The following is a 27956-nucleotide window of genomic DNA, read 5'->3' on the forward strand; positions in this document are numbered from 1 at the left end:
CTCTGTGGAACATGTACGTCTACTCTGATGATGGAAAGGCCTTGTTCAAACGCGATACAGCCGACTAATCTCAAAATACATCTCTTGCGAGTCATTTGTGACTTTCAATGGCCATTGAATAAATCAGTCCATCTCATAATTCTCAGACACTCTGTACATCCGTAACCCCTCTGCTTCCCTTCTCTTCTCTTCCCTCCCCCTTTTTTCCCCCCTTCCGCCTCCCCCCCCCACCTTTCAATCTACTTTCAGGGCATCTACAGCCCCTCCTTTCGCCTTCTTCCTTTTCTAGTTTTGAGGAGAAGAGAAAATTGGTTGAGATAGGATTTGCGGAATCTTATCTTGTTGACTTACGGTTCTGCAAAATCGGCATCCCTATACCTTCATAGACATACAATGCTTATTATTTATAGATGCAGGCCAGGGGTGCAGGGTATGGTACCGATTCCAGTTATGTGTGGGGTCTCTGCAACGCCCTTCTATACCTGGCAACGTTATTTTGCGACATTGTACCCAACATGTACTGTATCCTTACTGCTTTGATGTTATGAATCCTGTCTTTGGCCTCTGTTTAAATAAAAGAATTGAAAAAAAAAAAATTATATATATATATATATATATATATATATATATATATATATATATATATATATATATATATATATATATATATATATTTAATGTCTATATATATATATATTCCAAAGCACAAAGTGGATATCCGTATATTCAGTGGTGTGTTCTTATTATTTCATAGAGGAAAAAAGGAAGAAGATTGGCCTCTTACCAGACAGGATGGATCTCAAATTATAGGGATCAAAGGCGCTTATTATCAGGTAACCACCTGCAGTATTTCACACTGTCCGCTCTCAGGTGAACGAGACCTCCTCCTGCTGTAATGATTGGTCCACCACTGATCAAAGAATAATGTGCAAATACTTCCCAATCCTTCGACAGGTCAGCTCAGTTGCTCTCCAGCATATGTGGAATTCAAAGATGGAGAAATTTCATGGCGTAGCAGAAAATACTTGTGTTTATTCCAAATTTTTACACATCCATGAACAAATGAAGAAATCCATGTAAAACACAGCCGTGGAATTCACCCTGCAGGCTGGTGCGTGGTGATGTCACAGATTATTACTCTACCCAACGCGTTTCCCTGTAAGAAGCATCGACTAGGAACGCAGAATCTCCGTTCCCAGACGATGCGTCTTACAGGAAAACGCATCTGTGATGCTTCTTTGAATTCCACATATGTTTGAGCAACTGAGCTGACCTATTGAAGGATTGGGAAGAATTGGCACATTATTCCGTGATCACTATTGGATCGATCATTACAGCGGGAGGAGGTCTTGTTCACCTGGGAGCCGACAGTGTGGAATACTGCAGGTGGTTACCTGATAATAAGCACCTTTGATTCCTATAATTTGGGATCCATCCTGTCTGGTAAGAGACCAAGCTTCTTCCTTTTTTCCCTTATGAAATAATAAGAACACACTGCTGAATATACAGCTATCCACTTTGTGCTTTGGAATATAAAAAACATTCAATATTTTTTATCATCATTGTGTGGACTTTATGATACAAGATAACTTTCACAGTTTTGTACACTTATATATATATATATATATACATACACATATATACAGTGGGGACGGAAAGTATTCAGACCCCCTTAAATTTTTCACACTTTGTTATATTGCAGCCATTTGCTAAAATCATTTAAGTTCATTTTTTTTTCCTCATTAATGTACACACAGCACTCCATATTAACAGAAAAACACAGATTTATTAAAAAAGAAAAACTGAAATATCACATGGTCCTAAGTATTCAGACCCTTTGCTGTGACACTCATATTTTACGCAGGTGCTGTCCATTTCTTCTGATCATCCTTGAGATGGTTCTACACCTTCATTTGAGTCCAGCTGTGTTTGATTATACTGATTGGACTTGATTAGGAAAGCCACACACCTGTCTATATAAGACCTTACAGCTCACAGTGCATGTCAGAGCAAATGAGAATCATGAGGTCAAAGGAACTGCCTGAAGAGCTCGGAGACAGAATTGTGGCAAGGCACAGATCTGGCCAAGGTTACAAAAAAATTTCTGCTGCACTTAGGGTTCCTAAGAGCACAGTGGCCCCCATAATCCTTAAATGGAAGATGTTTCGGAAGACCAGAACCCTTCCTAGAGCTGGCCATCCGGCCAAACTGAGCTATCGGGGGAGAAGAGCCTTGGCAAGAGAGGTAAAGAAGAACCCAAAGATCACTGTGGCTGAGCTCCAGAGATGCAGATGGGAGAAAGTTGTAGAAAGTTAACCCTCACTGCAGCCCTCCACCAGTCGGGGCTTTATGGCAGAGTGGCCCGACGGAAGCCTCTCCTCAGTGCAAGACACATGAAAGCCTGCATGGAGTTTGCTAAAAAACACCTGAAGGACTCCAAGATGGTGAGAAATAAGATTCTCTGGTCTGGTGAGACCAAGATAGAACTTTTTGGCCCCAATTCTAAGCGGTATGTTGGAGAAAACCAGGCACTGCTCATCACCTGTCCAATACAGTCCCAACAGTGAAGCATGGTGGTGGCATCATGCTGTGGGGGTGTTTTTCAGCTGCAGGGACAGGACGAGTGGTTGCAATAGAGGGAAAGATGAATGCGGCCAAGTACAGGGATAGCCTGGCCAAAAACCTTCTCCAGAGTGCTCAGGACCTCAGACTGGGCCAAAGGTTTACCTTCCAACACAGCTAAAATAACAAAGGAGTGGCTTCACAACAACTCTGTGACTGTTCTTGAATGGCCCAGTCAGAGCCCTGACTTAAACCCAATTGAGCATCTCTGGAGAGACCTAAAAATGGCTGTTCACCAACGTTTACCATCCAACCTGACAGAACTGGAGAGGATCTGCAAGGAGGAATGGCAGAGGATCCCCAAATCCAGGTGTGAAAAACTTGTTGCATCTTTTCCAAAAAAACTCATGGCTGTATTAGATCAAAAGGGTGCTTCTACTAAATACTGGAGCAAAGGGTCTGAATACTTAGGACCATGTGATATTTCAGTTTTTCTTTTTTTAATACATCTGCAAAAATGTCAACAATTCTGTGTTTTTCTGTCAATATGAAAAAATGAACTTAAATGATTTTAGCAAATGGCTGCAATATAACAGAGAGTGAAAAATTTAAGGGGGTCTGAAAACTTTCCGTCCCCACTGTGTATATGTATATATATATATATATATATATATATATATATATATATATATATATATATATATATATATATATGTTGAATTGAGTGTATTTCGATTTTTTCAGAAGTTGCCGCACCTATAACACTTGATTTCACTATTTTCTTTCACTAATTTTTTGGGTAAGCACAATATATTTTAATTTAAATATGTTATTAATTAGCTTTGTAATGTTAGGATAAAAGAATGTATTTTTTTTGTTAACATATTAAAGTAGATATAAACCCAAAGTGGGTGACATTTAGCATGCTAAAAAGAGGAATTTCTACTTTTCTACAGGTTCCATATTTTAAAGTACAGTAAGGACACAAGCAGAATATTCATACACCATAGGTTAAAAGACATCTTCAGGCGATTTGACACTGACAAAGCTGTAGACGATAAACCCCCTGGGAGCCTCCCTTATAACCTTGCCCCATACAGTGAGTCCTGTTTTATAGCAAGCAATGGAGAGTAAACCAAGGAATGGAAGAGAGGGTGGTCTGTGTCTTGTAATGTATCATGGAATTTACAGGTAAGTGAGAATTCCTCTGATCTTAATCATACAGTACAGGACACTGGCAGAGTATTAATACACCACGGGATATCCTCAAGCAATGAATTAGAAGGGTGGGCAACAATGAGGCAAATAGAACTATGCTAACACAGTTAGCACAGAGTGCCGTTGTGAGCAGAAATCAGCAAAAATTGCACATCCACCTGATAAAACTTTAAAATGGATTTATGAACAAAAAAACAACAGGTGCCAGCCGTAAACAACTGAGGCTTGTTTCAATAAAATCTCAGGAAACTCCGACCAATCTGGAGGAATGAGCGCGTGAAAATGCAGGAGGAGATTTCTCCTTTAGAATGTAAACATTCGCGATCAGATTTCTTTTCCATCGTGGTCGACTTTGAAGCAGAGTGTCCCTTGCGAGGTCCCGAGGACATAACAAATAAGGAATCCATTCGTTTGATCGGAGGAGTAGCTGTGACGTATACACTAATGGCTCTGACTATGTCCAGACAATGTAGAGAGATTTCCTTTGGATACTTAGGAGAAGGGCATAAGAAGGGGAGGACAATGTCCTCGTTGTGGTGGAATGTTGAAATCACCTTTGGGAGAAAATACCTCTGTGGAAATTTTGGGGGTGCTATGAGGGTGCTTGAAGATTTTTTGGGGGAGCTTCAGCACACCCAAGCACCCACCTGGCGCCGCCACTGAGCATGGGTAAAATCAAGAGAAGGAACCTGCTTTTTCCAGGTCGACAAGATGTTTTGTAGGAGTTCTTGAATTAAATTGGGTGAATACTACTTTGAAGGAGGCTACCTTTAAGCCTAGAACTCTCATGAAGAACCTCAAAATATGCCTGTTGGATCTAAACTCTCAAGCATGTGCTCTTAGGGAAGAAAAACTATTTTTTGGGAGAAGTACTTTTGCTTGGGATGTGTCCAGGACCTGACCCAAGTATTCCAAGGTGAAGAAAAGGCTGGGGAGCAGATTTGTTGAAAAGTCTGGAACATTTGAACTATCTTGTGAACTATTTTGGATAGCTGCAAAAGGAAGGAGTCTTTCAGAAGAAGGTCATCTAGATGCATGTGACTTGGATTCCCTTCATTTTGAGAAGGGCAAGTAGAGATGCTCAGACCTTTGTGAACACTCTAGGAGCAGAGAATAGGTAAAAAAAAGACAGTGTCACAAACTAGAAGTGGTTGTCCACCAATGCAAAGCGCAGAAAGCGTTGATGAGGTGGGTAAATGGGAACAAGCAGATAAGCATTTTGGATGTCCACAGATGCTATGTATTCCCCTTGTCTCAGAGACAGAATTACCAACATTGTAGATTCCACAAGAAATTTTGGAATGTGAAGAAATTTGTTGAGGGATTTTAAGTCCAGAATAGGATGAATACCCCCGATTGGCTTTCGTACTGTGAACAGGTTTAAGTATAATCCCTTGAACCTGTCTTGTGGCTATACTGGCACAAGGACTCCCTGGGATAGGAGGTAGTTCAGGGCACTCTTCAAATCTAGCTGTCCTTGGGAAGCTTGTGGTTGATTTCAAAGAAGAAAGCAGTGAGTTTTGAACTCTATTTTGTACCCCTTATAACCACCAAATGAACCCATTGGTCTGGGATGTCTGTGAACCAGAAAGGCAAACTGTAACAGACGCGCCCCCCACACAATCTAAGGAGTGAGGACATCCTTTCATTGTGAAGAAGGTATGGTGGCCTTTGTAGGCCACGCCTTGTGCCGAAAGGAAGTTGAAACCGGGTAAGAGCAGAGAGGTGCTCAGCCTTTAGATGTGCTTGGGACCTTTAGTTGTGGAAGTCAAACCATCCCACCTGTGACCTCTTTGATAGACTGGTGAAGTGCTTTAACAGACATCTTCCTTGGAAAAGCTAACACCTGAGGGGCCTTTTGCAGGCAGCTTCAACTATCCAAGCTTTTAGCCATAAGATTCTTTCATGTGAATGGAGATTAGAGCCATTATGAAAATTTGTCTCAGAACATATTCTAGGACATCCACACAAAAAGCAGGGCTGAAGGCAACTGCTGTGATTGCTCTGTAACAGCACAATACTAAAATACAGGGTCATGTTGGTTGTTCACTGTTCTAGCTCTAGGGCTGGACATGCAAGATTAAAGAGAGCTTTTAGGAGGGTCTCAAATTTTCTATCTGCAGAATCTTTGAAAAAAGTAACACGTTCAGTAGGATTAATGATGTTTGTTTAGGATAGGCACATAGTGGAGGAGAGTAGAAAAAATCCAAATAAATTCTTTAAGTACATAAATAGTAAAAGAGGGAGGACAGATCATATTGGCCCCATAAAGAATGATGAAGGGAATCTGGTTACAAAAGATGGCGAGATGGCAAAGGTTTTGAATGTATTCTTCTCCTCAGTCTTCACGAGGGAAACGGGTGCTTCAGTAACCAAAACTGCAAGGTTTATCCTCATGACACGTCACAGGAAGCCCCCTCATGGCTAACAGAGGATAGAATTAAGAATAGACTTGAAAAATTTAACACAAATAAGTCACCAGGACCAGATGGCTTGCACCCGAGGGTCCTTAAGGAACTCAGTCAAGTAATTGCCAGACCATTGTTCCTAATTTTTACGAACAGTCTACTGACTGGTATGGTACCAGCTGATTGGAGAAAAGCCAATGTACCACCAATATTTAAAAAGTACCAAGATATATCCCTGGGAACTACAGACCAGTTAGCCTAACATCAATAGTATGCAAGTTATTGGAGGGGGTGATAAGGGACTATATACAAGATTTTAATAATGAAAACAGTATCATTAGCAGAAATCAGCATGGATTCATGAAAAATCGTTCTTGCCAAACCAATCTATTAACCTTCGATGAGGAGGTGAGCTGCCATCCAGATAAAGGAAGGCCCGTAGATGTGGTGTATCTGGATTTTGCAAAGGCATTCGATACGGTTCCCCATAAACGTTTACTGTACAAACTAAGGTCTGTCGACATGGACATTAGGGTGAGCACATGGATTGAATACTGGCTACGGGGTGAGTTCAGAGGGTAGTAATAAATGGGGAATACCCAGAATGGTCCGCCGTGGAAAGTGGGGTCCCCCAGGGTTCTGTCCTGGGACCAATCCTATTTAATTTATTCATAAATGATCTGGAGAATGGGATGGCTCAGTCTCAATATTTATGGACGATAGTAAGTTAAGCAGGGCAATAGCTTCTCCGCAGGATGTAGAAGCCTTGCAAGAAGATCTAAACTAATTAATGGGGTGGGCAACTACATGGCAAATGAGGTTTAATGTAGAAAAATGTAAAATAATGCATTTGGGTGGCAAAAACATGAATGCAATCTACTCACTAGGGGGAGAACCTTTGGGGGAATCTAGGATGGAAAAGGACCTGGGGGTCCTAGTAGATGACAGGCTCAGCAATAGCATGCAATGCCAAGCTGCTGCAAGCAAAGCCAATAGAATATTGGCATGCATTAAAAAGGGAATTAACTCCAGAGATAAAACGATAATTCTCCCACTCTACAAGACTCTGGCCCGGCTGCCCCTGGAGTATGCCGTCCAGTTCTGGGCACCAGTCTTCAGGAAGTATGTGCTGGAACTGGAGAGAGTCCAGAGAAGGGCAACAAAGTTAATAAAGGGACTGGAGGACCTTAGTTATGAGGAAGATTACAAGCACTGAACTTATTGTCTGTTTTATTGTACCGTAATGGTGAACCCACAATAGGGATAAAACTTTTCTGCGTAAGGGAATTTGAAAAGACTCGCAGCCATTCACTAAAATTAGAAGAATAGCTGTTTAACCTTAAACTGCGTAGAGGGTTCTTTACTGTAAGAGCGGTAAGGATGAAGAATTCTCTTCCACAATCAGTGGTTTCAGCAAGGAGCATAGATCATTTAAAAAAACTATTAGATAGGCACTTAAATGACCACAACATACAGGTATATACAATGTAATATTGACATAAAAGCGCATGCACGGATTGGACTTGATGGACTTGTGTCTTTTTTCAACCTCACCAACTATGTAACTATATAAGCATCTAGGTGCCTAGTGCATAACTTACTTTCTCTGTCCATCCTTGACATCTTAGCGCTCTTAACCATAAAAGAAGGACCCTTGTATCATACAAAAAGTCATTTACACAGAAACCCCATTTTTATCCTGTAAATCTACCCAAACATTTTATCTCTGATGATTAGCACTTCTCTCAGGTGGGTGGCAGATTTGGGGTCAAAGGTTTTGGGTGCAACTGTAGGATTCTTATCTTCCCCCCAGCACTTCTAGTACTTCTGCACTTAATTTTCTTTTCTCACAGTTAGCTTTCTCCTCCACAAGTTCGCTTGCTGTGCTGCGTGGGCAATGTACTGGAGGATGAGATGGCACTTAGAAAAGAAAGAAGATCGGAGCAGCGGTGCACTACTGTAAGGGCAAAGAGATCATCAGAGAAGAAATGGGACATTGAATGTGGGAGCAGCACAAGGCTACAGGGGGCTAGATGACAGTGGGCGATGAGCAGGAAGTGTAGTGAGAGGGTTGCCAGACAACAGGTAAACTGGGGAAAAAAAACCTGGGAAAGTATATCTAAGGTCCCTTTCACATGGTGCGGAGGACTTTGCCGGCTCAGCATGGAACCTTGTCTGGTGAACCCCGCTGAGCTAGTGGATGGCTTGTCCATGTCCACTCTGCTTATGCGGAGTGGACACAGCCCACAGTCCTCTATGGGCAATCAAATATAAATGGAACACCTGTCTGTTTACACCCGATGGCCATCCAATCCGATAGACGAATGGGGAACAGATCCCCATCCGTCTACTTTTTTGTAGACAGGATCGTATCAGATGTCGGTGGGTGTCAAAGGACACATGTTCGTTGATACCCGCTGCTCCATAGAGGGCAATGGATGGTCCGATCGGGTACACCTAAAAAAAACTGTCAGGCAGACCTGATTGTCTGCCTGTGTAAAAGGGGCCTAAAGCTGTTCTAAACGGTTTCATTTTGGATAGAGTGGAGAAGAATTAGGACCCGTCAGTTTTTCAGTACTGTCTGTGTACCCCTGGGAAGATTATCCCTCTTTATTTGCCTCAGTGACCACTATCACTTGGACAGAGAACTATAGAAATGCAAAATTTACAGCTGGCACTGGAACAGTTCTGGTGATAGCTGTCTAGGAACAGTCCCCTTGTTATCTTTCCAGGACAGGGGGAAAAAAGGCAATTACCAAACAGCAACAGACAACAATATCAACCCAAGAGAGGTTCTAATGCCACGCACACGCGAGCGGTTTTGCCGGTGTAAACTCTGAAGGTTTCTCCAACGGAATTCTGCTCAAGCGGTCTTGCCTGCACACGGTCACACCAAAGTCCGACCGACAAGAACGCGGTGACGTGCAACAAGTACGACGGGACTAGAAAAAGGAAGTGCAATAGCCAGTAGCCAATAGCTTCCGTCTCGTACTTGCGTCACAGCATGCGTCGTTTTTGGTACGTCGGAACAGCATACAGACAAGCGGGTTTCCCGATAGTAATTAGTTCCGTCGGAAAAATTTAGAACATGTTCTTTATCTAAGTCCATCTGAATTTTCGACGGAAAAAGTCCGATGGGGCATACACACGGCTGGAATATACGATGAAAAGCTCCCATCACACTTTTTCTGACGGACAGTCCGCTCGTGTGTACAAGGTATAACATTTAATTTAAACTTGAATATTACAGTGGATAGCAGGGGACAGACCACAGAAGTAAGCGCCTGAGCATACTGAGAGAACAGGGATAGGATAACCTCAACCATAAAAATGAGAAAATAAGAGCATAGCTACTAAAATATATGAAGTAGAGAGACAAATAGGAGAACCACATCCTTACCAAGAACCACCAAAAACATGGGAGAAGAACAAAATATATTGCAGGGAAGATGGGACATTTAGGAGTAGCTGCAGGAATCGAGAAGGGGGTCTGTGTAAATAGATGGTTGTTTTGAGTAGTACAAGTAACATTCCAACTGGCTAGCAGCCAGGGAAGAACCTATGCTAAGATGGCACTGCCAAAACAGAGGCTAAATAACCTGAATCAACTATTTAAAAGTAAGTGTAGCCTGCAACAACCCCCCCGGTCTACACAAATAATCTACACCCGTCACTGTCATTTTTCTAACAGAGATGCATAAATCTGTGCACGAAGACATGATTGTAAGAAGGCAATCAAAAAGCCCTTATGCTTGTTCTGGAACTATGCTACATATAAGGGTAATAGATAAATATTTTGTCATACCCTTCCTTAAAGATATCCTAATTTTGTTTCAAAACCAACATAGACCTACCTGCTGTTAACTTGCATGGGGAGACTCCATGGTAGGTCATCTTACAAAGGGTACAAAAAGCATACTGACAGCTTGTGCAAATACCCATCGGATCCCCTGGCTCTTGCATTACAGGGGTCTCACAGCTTGGGCGAGGACAATAAACAACATCACTCATTAAGTCCAAAGTAGATTGCAAGAGGAGACGATCATAGCGACTGAACAATTGTTCTCCCACCAGCATCTTTACCTGCAAAGTACACACATTTACACTTTTATGGAGTAATAATGTCAACTGTGTTGAGATTCTGCATTTACAATAATCACAGAACATTAAGGGTCCATGCACACTGGGCTTAAAAAACTGCCAGTTTTCTAGGCAGAAAAAACAAATGCTCATATAGAGCGATTTTTTACACGCGTTTAGGCACGTACATTTATCATTTTTTTATGCCAGAAAACTCCTCTCAAAAAATGTAAACCAGAAGGGGTTTTTTCTGCCTCTAAATGTCCTAATGTGCATGGACACATAGGGTAACACTGAGTTGCTTCTACAGGCAAAACTCCTGTGAAAACAGCAATTTTTATGCCCAGTGTGCATGGACCCTCTATCTGGGATGAACAAATATTGTCTCAGTATAAGAGCCATGTATATTTAAAACTTCTTCACAAAATTTCCTAGAATCGGTCACTGCTGCTCTCTCTATATGCAGTTTGACTGGTCTAGTATCCACCCTTCTATCATTTTCTGTAGTCAGCTTGTAGTGGTGGACCTGCTGTGTTGCACAGGCAAAGTGTAACATAGCGATGATGTCACTGCTACTTTTACAAGGGAATACCTGGGCTGGCAAAGGCAATTTGGCACACAAATTGGATTAAACTCTTTTGTGACTTTTGAGGTATATATTTAGGGTTTCTGTGGCCAGAGTTCAGCTTTAATGTCTAATATGCACTATATCTTTACTAATGGCAGGTTAACCATTTGTACATATTTCATTCCTTTATAAAGGCTGTTTATACTCTGGGTATATCACAATACAATTTACTAAAATTAGGTTTGCAGACGGTTTCAATTGTATAGTGAATACAACTTCAATTGAACTTTATTCTGAAAAATTGGATATTGTAATGTACGGTGGCGTTAGGATTAGCTATATAGTTTAATTTACCTATCTGCCTTGCTACCTGTACCATTTAGAAGCTGTCAATACAACTGTCTCCACATAATGCATCCATTTTGATGAAATGCAGAACCTGTGTTTATACTGAAATGCTAAGAGCATTTTAAGGTGGTGGTAAAGTCTTTTCTTTGACTTGTACCCACAGGTAAGCCTATAATAGGGCTCACCTGTAGGTAACAGTGAATATTTCCTAAACTTGCACTGTTTAGGAGGTATTCACACTGCATGCAGCCGGTGACGTGACAGGCGCATGTGATCTGAAGGGATGGCATACGCATGCTGTCCCTTCAGAGCTCCATGCCGCGGCCATGAATCCAGCGCACACATGCAGGAGTGACGTCATCGGCCAATCAGACGGCCGGAGCACTCGAACCTGCGATACATACTAGCACATTATGTCATTGTCTTACAGGGTTTTTTTTTTGTAAGTTGCGGTTTATTACTGCTTTAAGGAAGATCTATCACCGGAAATTAAAAGGGGGTATTAAATCTCTTTGTGCATGTAGCACTTGTCCCTGTTCAAACTGTGGATTATAGGCTAAATTCACCTTTTGTAAAAAAAAAAAAAAATAAATAAATGCACATGATTTTGCAGGTAAAAAATGTGTATTTATTATTTTTTTACACTGCACCCACGATCAGTGAGTGTGTGTGTTGGAGGGAGGGGAGGGGGAAATCATGGTACGGCAGGTGCTGTATAGTAATATGTTACATGTTACACCCTAAATATGGGTGTAACAGGTATCATTTTACAATCAATAATCTTATCCTTTAAATATAAAATATCTTTTTGTAGCTGTAGCTCCACCCCTCTGAAGCCAAAAATGTTTGCATACCTATGGGGGGAGGTGAAGCCAGAACTTAGCTCTGTCCCCTTTCCATTTTCCAGCACTCTGCCTCCTGATTTTGCATGTTTATTTATTGCAAACTGAGCTCAGACCTTCCACCAGCTATTTAGAGGCCAGGATCCATTACAGGATATAGGAGTGAAAACAAGGTCAGTAGAAGAAACAAGTGAAAATTGTGGGGGACCTAGGGATCGATACTCCCAGAAGTGTCTGTTTCTTTATGGCAGACTATTACCACCTTACAGAGAGCGTTCTGGCCACGTTCACATCGGCAAAGGTAAGTATTGAGAATATTTTTATTTTATTTTTTGTTACAGGTACACTTCTTGGAGTTATTTTATGTCAGGTTGAGGTTTAGGCTCCATGCACACTGGGCTTACAAAAAAAAACAAAAAACGCTCATACACAGCATTTTTGTAAACATGTTTAATCGAGTTTAGGAGTGTTTAGCGTTTTTTTTCCGCCAGAAAGCTCCAATCAAAAATGTAAACCAGAAGGGTTTTTTTTCCTGCCTCTAAACACGGAGCTTAAAATATTCCTCTAAATGTCCTAATGTGCATGGACACAGGATAACACGGAGAAAAATTTATGAAAAATATTTATGCACTGACTTCCAACTCACACATCTAAACACCTATCAGTGTACTGTTATAAAATTACACAAGCACTATTAAAGTGGGTCTGTATTCAACATTAACATTTCCTGTGGTGGAAAAAGAACCAGTAAGGGAGAGCTAAATATTCGTCATTTTCTAGGGAAAAAAAGCTCATTTAGTCTCCTTTCAGTGCTGGGCTTAAGTCTGAAGGTCGGGGGGGGGGGCAGGACAGAATAGTAATGGGGTCCAGGAGAGAATAGTATAGGGAGGGCCAGGAGAGAATAGTATTAGGGGGCCAGGAGAGAATAGTATAGGGGGGGGGCAGGAGAGAATAGTAATGGGGTCCAGGAGAGAATAATACAGGGCGGCCAGTAAAGAAAAGTATAGTTATGAGTGGGGGGTGGAAAGGAGGAAGCTGGAGGGTACAATGCTGGCATCTGTAGTGGTTTACCTCATGCAGAGTAGCTCAGGGAAGCTGCTGGATCGCAATGGTGTCTCACGCGCCCATTCTGGTTCCTCCCTCCTCTCCCGTCCCTCCCAAGTGATGTCACACCCACACAGAGGCTCCTGGGATGGATGGGAGGGGAGGGCTGCCTGTGACAGGCGCAGGACAGTGATATCAGTTTCCTCCACAGTCTGTGAGATGTTTGGGGATGTGATCCACCATTCATCTGCTTGTGATGAACGGCAAATTGTGGCAGAACTCCTGGGGACCTCTAGCGGAACCCCTGTTGAGAAACACTGGTCTAGGCTCTTGGTTATATGATCTATTCTGAAGGTGAGGATCAGAATGCAGACTTGGTAATGTTTTAATTAAGCAGGCATTGTGTGACAAAGTCTAAGTCTTTAGACAGGAATCAAATGGCTTCATGTCTGAGTTCTGAGTACAAAAACGTGCTTCTATGTTGCTATGAGAAAAATACACAGTGCTGAAGCCAGAGATTCATCATAACACTTAGGCTATAAGCATTATCAGATGAAAAGCAGCAATGGTGGTCTCCACATTTCTCCCAGTAAGGCCTCATGTACACTTGAGCTCAAAAATGCTGCTTTTACAGAAGTTTGAGCTTTTTTTTTTCCTCTGCTTCTAAACATGTTGACCTATGTTGACTTTCAATGGCCAGAATAAATTAATATTCTTGCCAATGAAATGAATAGCCACGCCTAAACATGATTAAAAAAATGCAGCTTAGGACCGTTTTTGATGCCAGGAGAAAAAAGTTTTGAATAGCCCCAGCATGGATGAGGCCTAAAGGTTTCCTCCGACTAGACAAATTTGCAAGCTGTAAGCTTTTGATACAGTCCACAATACAGCAATTATTAAAGTAGTGGGAAGTGATGACTAATAATACAAAGAACAGCTTTCTTGGCTGTATTGGGCAGAGCAATGGACAACTATGCACATTCCTATCCTATTGATGGTAAATTGCAAAGAATGTACACAGTGGACAAAGGAAAATAAGCAATGGACTGTTAATGACTTAAAAAATTCAGTATGCACTTCAACGTTCTTGCACTCCATAGTAGTGACCAGAACATTCACATTTAGGCAGCTCCATTCCACTGATTTCATTAGCCTAGCCTAAAGCATTCAAAGTGTGGTCAGAATGGATCACAACTGGGCACTAGCATTTATGTGAACTAAGGCTTGACTGGACCCCACCACCAGCAGTGAATGTATGTGCAGAGTGCGCTGAGCATAGAAATGCTTGATTCTCTATTGCAGAGCTGCACAAGGAAGTTGCAGGATGCTTGATACAGTGACAGTTCTCTGTGCATCCCATATCTTTGACCATGTCACCGTAGATCCCAAGGTCAAGCACAAGGAACTGATGGCTAAGTAAGTAAAATAAACAACAGGTTACCTGGGCAGGTGTAGCGACTGATGTGCACTTGGGCTCAGGACAATTAAGTGCATGGACCTCTCCATCCCGGATTTGAATTTCAAAGTAGTCTCTAAGACAGCTATTACAGTAAACATGACTGCAGTCCTTAAAATACGTACACTCACTGCCTAGCTTCTCAGAGAAACAGATATTGCATAAGAAAGGTTTGCTGTCAAAACATTTCTTTTGTTGATTCTCGTTAAAATTCAATATGTGTTTGATAAGGGCAGACACTGATTGGACATCTTGGATAGCACGTCTGTCAACTGCTCCCTCTTCAGGTGTGGCTATGCAGTGACTTGATTTTTCATGGGTCTTCATCAAGGTGTGTGTTCCATTATTGTGAAGTTGAATATCATAAGGTGATTTTATGTTCAAGTACTCAAGAGTCTCCTCCTTAAGAAACTGCATCCACGCAAACAAAACGACACATCCTCCGTTTTCTTCCCATAAATCGTCTAAATGCTGGCACAAAAGCGTAAGCTGAAATATTGAGTACAAAAGGATTAGAACATTCTTTTATTTTATAGCAGTATAAGTAAGTGTAACAAGCAGTATATACAGCAGTATACAGTTGAGCTCAAAAATTTGCATACCCTGGCAGAAATCGTGACATTTTGGCATTGATATTGAAAATATGACTAATCATGCCAAAAAAAAAAAAAACTCTTATTTAAGCATAGTGATCATATGAAGCCATTTATTACCACAGTTATTTGGCTCCTTTTTAAATCATAATGATAACAGAAATCACCCAAATGGTCCTGATCAATAGCTTACATACCCTGGAATGTTTGGCCTTGGTACAGATGCACAAGGTGACACACACAGGTTAAAATGCCAATTAAAAGGTTAATTTCTATGGCTTTTTAAATTGCAATTAGTGTTTGTGTATGAGGCTGGGTTCACACTGCAGCACGCTCTGGCTCACAGCAGGAGTCCGATGCATCCCCATTCATCGTATCAGGTCAGATTTCAGCCCCAATTTTGGGCTGAATTCGGACTTGAAATGGACCAAAAGACACACAGGGCTCCTGTGCAATTCGCACCAGAGCCGCTGCGGAGATGTGTGAACCAGCTCCATAGAGAGCTGGTCACAATCTCCTGCTATGCGAATTGGATGGGGGGGAAACCCACATTCCAATTCCCAACAGTGTGAACCCAGCCTTAATAGTCAATCAGTTTGTTAGCGCTCATGTAAATGCACTGAGCAGACTGGCTACTGAGCCATGGGGAGCAGAAAAGAAAGAACTGTCAAAAGACCTGTGTAACAAAAGTAATGGAACTTTATAAAGATGGAAAAGGATATAAAAAGATATCCAAAGCCTTAAAATTGAGAGCAAGTACTGTTTAATCGCTTATTAAGAAGTGAAAACTTCAGGGATCTATTCACACCAAGCCAGGTCAGGTCAACCAAGAAAAATTGCAGCCACAACTGCCAGAGGAATTGTTTGTGATACAAAGAAAAAAACACAAGTAACCTCAGGAGAAATACAGGCTGCTCTGGAAAGAAAACTGTATGGTTGTTTTTAAGGAGCACAATGCGACGATACTCGAACAAAAATAATCTACATGGTCGAGTAGCTGGAAAGAAGCCTTTACAATGCCAATGCCACAAAAAAGCCCGGTTATAATATGCCCGACAACACCTTGACGTTCCTTACTGGGCTTTTCTGTGGCATTGGTGCAGTAAAAGCTTCTTTCTGGCTATTCGACCAAGCAGATCATTTTTGTTTAAGTATCATCATATTGTGCTCCTTTAAAACAACCACACCGTCTTTTGCCAGAGCAGCCCGCATTTCTCTTGCTATTACCTGTGGGTTTTTCTTTGTATCCCAAACAATTCTTCTGGCAGTTGTGGCTGAAATCTTTCTTGATCTACCTGAACTTGGCTTGGATGGAAATTTAATTTTCCACTTTTTAATAAGTGATTGAATAGTATTTACTGGCAAATTTAAGGCTTTTGTTATATCCTTTTCCATCTTTATAAAGTTCCATTACTCTGTTACAAGGTAATGGTAACTTTTGAGCACAACTGTAAGTGTATAAGTATAGTGTGCTGTGCCCATACTATGGACATTAAAGTGGTTGTAAACCTCTGAAATAAAAAATGAACAAAGCATATCCTCACATAGTGTGTATATGCCTCAGTCCTTAGCACTTAGTGTGGATCTTCTCTGCTCTCCCCCGCGGAGCCCGAGAATGATCCGACCAGTGGCATCGGCTGCTGTCCAAAGAGTTAGAAGAACTTCTGTAGTTCGTCCTTTGCAACGTTTGTCCTTTGCAATGTCAGAAACCAGAAGGGACATGGATTTCATTAAAAGATAAGTTCACCTTCGGGAACAGGTTACATGTTCCACCCGTTTTTAGGTTGGAACATGTACCATGTTTCCAAACCTGCTCCAAACCTGTTTCCAAACCTGCAGCCACTCCCCGATCCCTGTACTCCCTGTGACAGCAGCCAGGAAGTCTTCTCCCCATACCTGCTGTCCCTATTTGAAAAGAGCGCAGTTGTGCGGGGCTGCATCCACACAGCCACATCATTCATTCACAGAGTTCTGTGAATTAATGAACTATAAGGAGCGACAGCCTTTGCAGCTGTCAGTTTGTAGTTCTCAATGAACTACCAGGGCACTGTTGAGCGCTGTGGTAGTGCATTGATTCTTCCTGTCTTTGTGAAACTGCCTGCCTGTATGATGTATGGGCAGACAGCTTACACTGACAGTCTGTAGGAGTCCTGCATAGGACCCGCGATTTGCTGATTGTGGGTGCAATGCTTTCCAGGCTCATACAAAAAAAAAAATAACAAAATAAATGCACATTTTTTTAACTGGAAGAAAATGTGAACTTAATCTTTAAAGTGTAATTTAAGTGTAATTTTTACTAAAAATTTGCATTTGATAAACTGCTGAACAAATATGGTGCGACATAAAAAATGTAACAGCAGCATTTTATTCTCCAGGGCCTCTGTATTAGAAAAATATATAATGTTCAGGGTTCCTAGCAGAAAAATACAGATTTTTACATGTATGTGAGAAATGTTAGAATTGGCCCGGTTTTGAAGTGGTTAAAGTGGTTGACCTACTTATTAAGAATATTTAGTGTACTAAATGAGAAAAGTCTAGGCACAGAGAACCAATATTACCACATGATTAAACAGTGCTGACCTGCAACAACTCTTAAAAAGTTAAATAGGACTGTTATCCATGATAAACAAATGGCCATCATCCTTAGTTTTGTAATGTGTACTATAAAAATAAATAAAAAAATATAGAGATGCTTGGTTGCTAAATGCATGCTATATGTTTGTTCTGCAAAATACTGTGCCTACAACCCTGCAATTTTAAGTCTAAGGCCAGCTTTGGAGTTTGAGGAATGGGAATACAAAACAACCTAATTCAGCCTAAGTCAGAAGCGCCTGTGAAGGACCAAAATAGCATCTCAGATTTCAAACTGATCCCAGATACAAGTTTAAAGTGATCATAAAAGGGAAAAAAAATTTGTTTTTAAAATAACCAGCCCTGCCCCCCCCCTCCCATTGGTGGGGGAACGTGAGATACTTTTGAACAGACGCAGGACAGGAAGAATAAGTGTACTTTAAGGTGTATGTAAACCCTAACCCTCTTAATTTTTACCTCTTGGTCTGCTAAATATACCATTGAAAGTTTTTTTTTGTCATACCTGATAAGTTCAAAAAATACCTGTTGATTTTGCAGAAATCGTGTGAGCTAATAATTTGCTCTTTGGCTGTAAACAAGGAGGGGCTATGAAGATGAGGAAGAGGTCCTTGTTCTTTGAAAATGTATCAGAAATGAAGTAGGCAGGACTAACACATGCTTTGGAATTTAGAGCCTAAAATACACTATGATATCATGTCAAAGAGCAAGGTAGAAAAACATTATATTTCTGGCACATCAACAGTAACATTTCTGTACTTGTAGCAGGTTTAACGGGATTAAAACATGGGGAAATGTGCATGTATTTCAGAGATATAGGTAATATATATTTATTTTTACAATACATTTTCCATTACAAAGTTGGACAGATTCTTTATGTTCTCAACATCTAACCAATTACAGGATGTGCTACATAATTATTAAATCCAAGATACTCCTAATGTCCGATTTTGCTAAAAGGAAACAAAAGTAAAAGTAAATGTATTACCGTATATACTCGAGTATAAGTCTAATTTTTCAGCCCTTTTTTTTGGGCTGAAAGTGCCCCCTTCGACTTATACTCGAGTCACCGCCGTCTGTCTGCATGATCAGCGTGTCATGCAGGCAGACTGCGGCCGGCGTGTGATGATACTGTTCGGAGGCTATTCCAGCTTTCAAAAGCCGCGCCTCCTGCTCGTCTGTGATAGGCTGAACAGCTGTCAGTGTACAGCCTATCACGGACATTCTTTCATCCTCGTCCGTGGTATGAGAATGAGAGAATGTCCGTGATAGGCTGACCGCTGACTGCCTATCACAGATGAGGAGGAGGCGCAGCTTTTGAACAGTGGAACGGCTGCCAAACAGTATTATCACACGCCGGCCGCCGTCTGAGGATGGAGATCGCCACAGGGAGGATGGAGATCGCCACAGGGAGGATGGAGATCGCCACAGGGAGGCTGCACAGGACACAGGTAGGCTGCACATGCACACAGGACATGTACAGGACACATACACATGTACAGGACACATGGACACATACACATGTACAGGACACATGCACATGTACAGGACACAGGGACACATACACATGTACAGGACACATGCACATGTACAGGTAGGCTGCACAGGACACAGGGAGGCATGCAGCTGCAGATGGGCATTGTTGACCCTCTGCATTTCTCACCCTCGTCTTATACTCGGGTCACTACGTTTTTCCCAGTTTTTTTGTGGTAAATTAGGGCCTCGACTTATACTCGGATCGACTTATACTCGAGTATAAACGGTACCTGTTTTGATGAAAGCCACTTGCAGCTGAGTGTGAATATGGGGCAGGTAGTGGAGGGATATCCTGGAGGAAGTTCAAAGTTCAAAACGATTGGTGGTAGAAATAAAACCGTTCCTTCAAAGCTCTCCACTATGCTGTTTGCCGCAGAGTTGGCTAAAGGCAAAAAAAATAAATAAATATGCAGGATTTTCTTGATTGGGTGTAAGTCTGTCTAGTGGGAAAAAAAGAACTTTTACTTGTCACCATGAAACATATTTATACAGGTATTTTTATAACAATATATTAGGGTTACTGTTTCTAAGGTAAAAAATGCAAGTCTATAATAAGCAGATAATATACTGTCAAATTATCAATATACTCACAAATGGTTATCCGACCGCAGCAGAAATCCCTCTTCTAGGTACCAGGCCTATACAGTGTCATTACAGTTCTACATCTTCCAGCGTGATTAGCTGTGTCACAAGGGGAAGGCTGACCATTGTTCATTATGAGCCAGCCAAATCACTTCCTTCCACATGTTGCAGGGTATACTTGCGCAGCTCATTTTTCATACAACCAGCAGGCTAAACGAAAACAAAATGACAGATCCCTGCATCCACACAAGCATGTGGATGCAGGGAACTCCCTTGCAACACTATTGTATTCTGGCAGTGGGGACTCCCTCATTCCTGTCAGATTACACAGATCAGTGCTGCAGCTATGGGCTGCAAGCGATGATTGAATGCCGGTTTTCAAACATGACCATTCCACAAGAGCTGGTCTTTAGACTGGCTTCTGTAGAACAGAGAGGAGTATACACAGAACGAAAGCCATGAAGTTTCTGCGGAACCAGCTGATTTTCAGTATGTTTGTACCTAGCCTCAGAGTACACTTCTTAGCCTTTGTGACGCTGAATAACTGTCACTACCTTATACACAAGGGAAGTGGGGTGTTCTTAAAGCTGTATACGTATAGAAATCTTCCAGGGTTGCAACATCCTGCTTGTGGGATTGGTTTACAACTTTTTCAACAACTCTTTTCAAGCAGCAGGAAGTAAAAGCTGGAAATGAGGTTTGCCAAAAATCATGCAATGTGTATAACATACAGTATAACAAACCCCCTGCCAGTCTGGAGTCAGGCTCAGAGGCCAGTGGCTGTAGCTGTTGAGAGATTAACGAGTAGTCAGCTGGACTGATACACATACAGACTCGCTTAGCGAGGCTCACCCAAGGTGTCACGAGTAGCTGGGTGGGATCAGATAGAAGCATAGTCAACAAGCAAGCCAAGGGTCAATAACGAGTGGTAACACAGATATGGACTGCAGCAGGTATGCAAAGGAGCAAGATATCAGCTGGAGACAGCACAAAAATCTGACAAACAGGAGGTGCAGAGACATGGCTTAAATAGGGAAGTTCATGGGAAGAAGAGGCAAAGAGTTCAAGGTTCACCTGGAGCAAGATACAAGGCAAGGTTGTCCAAGGGATAAGGCAGGAAGCTGTCTGACATTTCAGGTAGCACAGCGAGAAGAGCTACACTCAGACACTGCAGAGGTCCCAGGTTCAGATCCCGGCCCTGACACCCCATCTAGCTGCCCCCTGCAATAGAATAAGATAAATACTTACCTCTCAGACAGGCAACAAGTGAACCACCATGGTTCTTTCCAAAAGCTGCTGCGTGCTGTAGTGATGGAGTGACTGTGAGGAGGACCCATGGTGACAGAGTCCCTTTAACTTATTTCCCCCAGCCCTAACCCTTGTGAACCTAAATGAAATATATGTAAGCATACAGCAAACACTTTCATTTTATAATATCAGCATTTCAATATCAATGAAAAAACAATAGTTATATCTGACAATCTAATATAAGCTTACTTGAAAAATCTACTTTCATGTTGTGAGATGCTGGCCATCTCTTTCCACAACTTTCTAAATGCTTTGCAGCCTCTGGGTGGGGGTGAGGGGGGATCCTGATGCCTAAACATTTTTTACCTTAATGCAAGGAATTAAGGTACAAAATGTTTAGGCCCTAGAACTTTAAATTATTCTGTATATGTATATTAATGCTATCCAGAAAACACCCTGCTATTTGCTAAAGTCAGAACATCAACCAAATTTACCTTAACCACCCTTGCTCCGAAAGGTTTTACTTCCTTCATGACCAGGCCATTTTTTGCTTTTTAGCCCCACGCTACTTTAACTGGTAATTGCGCGGTCATGCAACACTGTACATAACCGAAATTTACATCATGTTTTTTTTTTTTCACACAGAGCTTTCTTTAGGTAGTATTTGATCACCACTAGGTTATTTTTATCATATAAATAAAAAAAGACATACAATTGTGAAAAATATTTCTTACTTTCTGCTATAAAACAATAAGTTTATATTGTTAGGTTTGCATGAAAGTTATAGTATTTACAAACTATGATATATATATACAGTGGGGACGGAAAGTATTCAGACCCCCTTAAATTTAAGTTCATTTTTTCCTCAGTAATGTACACAGCGCCCCATATTGACAGAAAAACACAGAATTGTTGACATTTTTGCAGATTTATTAAAAAAGAAAAACTGAAATATCACATGGTCCTAAGTATTCAGACCCTTTGCTGTGACACTCATATATTTAACTCAGGTGCTGTCCATTTCTTCTGATCATCCTTGAGATGGTTCTACACCTTCATTTGAGTCCAGCTGTGTTTTGATTATACTGATTGGACTTGATCAGGAAAGCCACACACCTGTCTACATAAGACCTTACAGCTCACAGTGCATGTCAGAGAAAATGAGAATCATGAGGTCAAAGGAACTGCCTGAAGAGCCCAGAGACAGAATTGTGGCAAGGCACAGATCTGGCCAAGGTTACAAAAAATTTCTGCTGCACTTAAGGTTCCTAAGAGCACAGTGGCCTCCATAATCCTTAAATGGAAGACGTTTGGGATGACCAGAAACCTTCCTAGAGCTGGCCGTCTGGCCAAACTGAGCTATCGGGAGAGAAGAGCCTTGGTGAGAGAGGTAAAGAAGAACCCAAAGATCACTGTGGCTGAGCTCCAGAGATGCAGTCGGGAGATGGGAGAAAGTTATAGAAAGTCAACCATCACTGCAGCCCTAAACCAGTCGGGGCTTTATGGCAGAGTGGCCCGACGGAATCCTCTCCTCAGTGCAAGACACATGAAAGCCTGCATGGAGTTTGATAAAAAAACACCTGAAGGACCCCAAGATGGTGAGAAATAAGATTCTCTGGTCTGATGAGACCAAAATAGAACTTTTTGGCCTTAATTCTAAGCGGTATGTGTGGAGAAAACCAGGCACTGCTCATCAACTATCCAATACAGTCCCAACAGTGAAGCATGGTGGTGGCAGCATCATGCTGTGGGGGTGTTTTTCAGCTGCAGGAACAGGACGACTGGTTGCAATTGAGGGAAAGATGAATGCGGCCAGGGATATCCTGGTTGAAAACCTTCTCCAGAGTGCTCAGGACCTCAGACTGGGCCGAAGGTTTACCTTCCAACAAGACAATGACCCTAAGCACACAGCTAAAATAACGAAGGAGTGGTTTCACAACAACTCCGTGACTGTTCTTCAATGGCCCAGCCAGAGCCCTGACTTAAACCCAATTGAGCATCTCTGGAGAGACCTAAAAATGGCTGTCCACCAATATTTACCATCCAACCTGACAGAACTGGAGAGGATCTGCAAGGAGGAATGGCAGAGGATCCCCAAATCCAGGTGTGAAAAACTTGTTGCATCTTTCCCAAAAAGACTCATGGCTGTATTAGATCAAAAGGGTGCTTCTACTAAATACTGAGCAAAGGGTCTGAATACTTAGGACCATGTGATATTTCAGTTTTTCTTTTTTAATAAATCTGCAAAAATGTCAACAATTCTGTGTTTTTCTGTCAATATGGGGTGCTGTGTGTATATTAATGAGGAAGAAAAATTAACTTAAATGATTTTAGCAAATGGCTGCAATATAACAAAGAGTAAAAAATTTAAGGGGGTTTGAATACTTTCCGTCCCCACTGTATGTATGTATGTATGTATATATATATTATATATATAATGTATATGTATATATATATATATATATATATATATATATATATATATATATATATATATATATATATATATATATATATATATATATAATCTATATATCTATCTATCTATATCAGTGGTTCTCAACTCCTGTCCTCAGGACCCACCAACAGCCCAGATTTGCAAGATAACTGAAATACATCACAGGTGATATAATTTTCTGCTCAGTGATTGCAGTATTCTAGTCTTAATCTCCCCAAGGTAATACTTAAAATCTGGCCTGTTAGTGGGTCCTGAGGACAGGAGTTGAGAACCACTGATCTATATATCTATATATCTATATATATATATATATATATCTATATATATATATATATATATATATATATAGATATATATATATATATATATATAAAAATCTATATATATATTTTTTTTATACTAGTAATGGCGGTGATCAGCGACTTACAATGGGACTGCGATAGTGCAGGGGGCAAGCTGATACTAACTGGGAACTGCCACTGACATCACCAGTGACACTAATACAGAGATCATACTATACACTATCACTGTACTAATGACACTGGTTGGGAATAGATTAACATCTTGTGTAGTCAAAAGGTTAAATGTGTGTCTAACAAGTGTTAATTTGTGTAATGAATGAGGATCGTTTTTATTAAATATCTCTGTTCCGTCTACCTGAGAAAATCTTTTCCTCTGTACAGAGCCCACAGCGGGTTTGGGGGGGGGATTAAAACAGACAGCAATGTACCAGTACGTCGCTGTTCCTGTACGGGCCATCCATCCACAGTACATTGCGGGCGGGCAGTCTGGAAGTGGTTAATCTGAGCTCTGTTTAATTCGCTGCAGCAAAAACCTAGAGCACATCACAGGGCTACTGGGTGTTTACCTCCTAAAGTCTATGTTATATAAAAAGATTGTAATGGAAAGAATACTATCACCTTGACAATGTATTTGACCTAAAATTTCATTACACCCAAAACAATTTACAACAAAAGCTCTGAACTCTAACAAGATGGAGTATGCTTGTACATAAAAATGCTGCTTTATTTATTATTTCATGTTAGTGCCCCCTTACATTGGTGGTCAGTGTAGTGCCCCCTTACATTGGTGGTCAGTAGAGAAGTGCCCCTTTACATTGCTCGTCAGTGTAGTGCATCCCCACATTGCTGGTCAGTGTAGAAGTGCCCCCTTACATTGGTGGTTATTGCAGTGCCTCCTTACAGAGGTAATTAGCGGAGTGCCGTCTTACATTTGGGGTTAGTGTATTGCCCCCTTACATTGGTGATCAGTCTAGTGCCCTTTTGAGACTGATGGCCAATGGAAAAGTGCACTTTTATATTGGTGATCAAAATAAAAGGAGCCCTTTGACAATAGTGATAAGTGTAGTGCTCCCTTGTGTGGCAGGTAGAGTAGTGCCCCCATACATTGGTTGTCAGTGGAGAAATGCACCCATAAACTGGTGGTCAGTGTAGTGTCCCTTCAAACTGCTGGAAAGTAAAGAAGTTCCCCAATACAAAGGGTAGTCAGTGTAGCATCTGTCGATTTTTTGTGAAACAAATGCAATTATTGGTTACACGGGTTATCTGAATACAGTTTATGCATGTGTACATGATTGCCTGTCATTATGTATAGACTACTGTATGCTCACTTATTTTATCTTTAATCTTAGGCTTTACTAAGCCTGGGTACACATGATCTGAACATTCAGACAGTGTGTACAGCTACCCGTCTGACAGAAGCTGGTCTCACGACTGGTTTCTGTTGAACAGCCTTGCTGAGAAACCAGCATCCCTCCACCAACCGATCAGCGCTGGCAGCCAATGGCTCAGTGTGTTCTGTCACAGGGGCAGTCCCTCTGTCAAAACACAATAGCACAGCGGCAGAGGTCACTGCACTAACACCGCTTAGGTAGTATAGTGACCTCTCATTTTTCTTTGTCATTCAGCCCGCTGAGTTAAGCGGAAAAAGAAACTTTAAGTGTGTACCTAGCCTATGACTGTAACAGTCACAATGACTACATTACAGTAACATTTTTGACTCATTATGCATTATTGGATGGGTGGAAGTCTCTCTACTGTAATTGAGTGCTTTCTTACCTTTAGCAAAGTGCCAAGGGAAGATTGTATGGGCACTGTTTGTTTTTTACACTGTTAACATGTAAAATGTTTTTAAAAGAATACTTGTTTTAAAAAAAACAAAACACATGTGATTCAAAGTTCAAAAGAAAAAACAACAGCACTGTGCTCAGGTGTAAATAAAATGTCAATAAATGTGTTGATCTCCAATATAAAACAAACAAGTGATAATTACTCTAAATATTAGTACCCAGTGATAATAGCATGTAAAAAAAAAAAAAAAAAAAAAAAAAAAAGATGAAACTTAATATAATACAAGTAAACATATAATCCAAAAGGACCAAACAAAAAAAAAAAAAAAAAAAAACAACACGTGTGTACGTGTCAAATCTCCTAAAAACGAAAAAAAAAAATATATATATATATCAATGAAGTGTTCTAATAGCAAATAAAATCACATGTCCAAAAAATGTGTTTATCTAAAAATCCACACTATGATTCTCCAATCCGTATATATCCAAGTGTGGCAAATAACAGTGTAATCCTTCATATTATTACTAACACCGCATCTGGTGACTAATCCTCCACTGCTTATGATCGAGATCACTCACTGATGTTCAGTGGCTGGTATTTGATAGACCAGCAAACAGGTATTTCCTGCTACAGCAGTGGTTCTCAACCTGGGGGTCGGGACCTCCTCGGGGGTCAAATGACAATTTGCCAGGGGTCACCGAATCCTGGGCTGTGCCTGAAGCCCACGCCGCTCTCCCAGTCTCTTCGCGGCCGCCCAGCAGGGCTGTCCCTAGAGCCTGTGGCCACCCAGCAGGGCTGTTCCTGGAGCCCGCGGCCACCCACTCAGCCTCTTCGCAGCCGCCCATTCAGTTCACGGCATGGGTGGGGGGCAGAGACTGGAGGTCAGCTGACTGGTGAGGAATGGGAAGTGGGAGGGGCTGGAGGAGACCCTATCTCCTGATTACGGCATAGGTGTCACTGCTACAAGACACCACAGAGCTGGCGACACAGTAACACTACCTGTGATTAGAGTTGCCCTTAAAAGTCCCCACTACAGTTCTCAGATCAGCAGATGACCTTGATCAAGAGCACCTAAGTTGGCTGATCAGAACTCCCCCCAGCATTGACACACATCCCAACTCCCCCCCCAGCACTGCCACTCATCCCAACTCCCCCCCAGCACCGCCACTCATCCCAACTCCCCCCACCAAGGAGTAAGAGAAGGAATAAAAATAGAGAATACATGAAAGGGGGAGGAACAAAGAAAAAGGGTGAGAAAGAACAAGAAAGATGGCTAGAGAGAGGGATGGGGAAAACAAAGAAGAAAATGGGAGAGAGAGGTAAAAGGGAAAGAAAGGAGTACAAAGAGAAAGAGTGGTACATCCTAAAATGTACCATAAGGGGTTTAATACTGTACGAGTGGAAGGGACTCAGGGAGCGCTAAATGTCCGTGGGTTAGGGGCGCAAATTACTTTTCTTGATATCGATAGCTATATATTTGGAATTTTAAAGTAGAGTTTTTTTTGTCAATAACGTATCATTTATTTGTTTGATTGTGGATTAGGAGTTTTTAGTTATCATAAAGGTTGGAGTCTTAGAGTTAATTTGTTTTAAGTAATCATGACTAAATAATTAGTGTATTTAAATGATTTTATCCTTAATTTATTAAAATCATAGTACACACACATATGGAGGTGTTTACCAACACAGGCATATAAGCATAGATATATATATACGGGCTCGCTCCGGATCTATCAATGCCGCAGACACCCGATGTAGCGTGGTGACGATACCTCCAAGCAGCACACCCTACGTACGCTTCGTCCTTAGACATGTTCACGGGGCAGTGGAATGTTCGTCATCACGCATCATTTAAATACACTAATTATTTACTCATGATTAGTTAAAATCAATGAATTAACTCTTATGCTCCGTACACACGATCGGATTTTCCGATGGAAAATGTCCGATCGGAGCGTGTTGTCGGAAATTCCGACCGTGTGTGGGCTCCATCGGACATTTTCCATCGGATTTTCCGACACACAAAGTTGGAGAGCAGGAGATAAAATTTTCCGACAACAAAATCCGTTGTCGGAAATTCCGATCGTGTGTACACAAATCCGACAGACAAAGTGCCACGCATGCTCAGAATAAATAAAGAGATGAAAGCTATTGGCCACTGCCCCGTTTACAGTCCCGACGTACGTGTTTTACGTCACCGCGTTCAGAACGATCGGATTTTCCGACAACTTTGTGTGACCGTGTGTATGCAAGACAAGTTTGAGCCAACATCCGTCGGAAAAAATCCTAGGATTTTGTTGTCGGAATGTCCGAACAAAGTCCGACCGTGTGTAC

At 41.4% G+C, this 27956-nt stretch overlaps 1 protein-coding gene across 1 annotated transcript in view; it reads right to left on the bottom strand.

The window, feature by feature from the left end:
• The window catches only part of RNF14 (ring finger protein 14), an 87004-nt gene that overhangs the window by 34099 nt on the left and 24949 nt on the right, over window positions 1-27956 (bottom strand). Inside the window, exons 4-6 of the mRNA XM_073620653.1 lie at window positions 19475-19626; window positions 14512-15015; window positions 10043-10271 (exon numbers count right to left, since the gene is read on the bottom strand). Of these exons, the coding sequence (XP_073476754.1) occupies window positions 10043-10271; window positions 14512-15015; window positions 19475-19626 (885 nt within the window). The remainder of the gene's footprint in view (window positions 1-10042; window positions 10272-14511; window positions 15016-19474; window positions 19627-27956) is intronic.

This window comes from Aquarana catesbeiana, linkage group LG03 (assembly GCF_042186555.1).
Source record: "Aquarana catesbeiana isolate 2022-GZ linkage group LG03, ASM4218655v1, whole genome shotgun sequence".
Classification (NCBI taxonomy): Eukaryota; Metazoa; Chordata; class Amphibia; order Anura; family Ranidae; genus Aquarana; species Aquarana catesbeiana.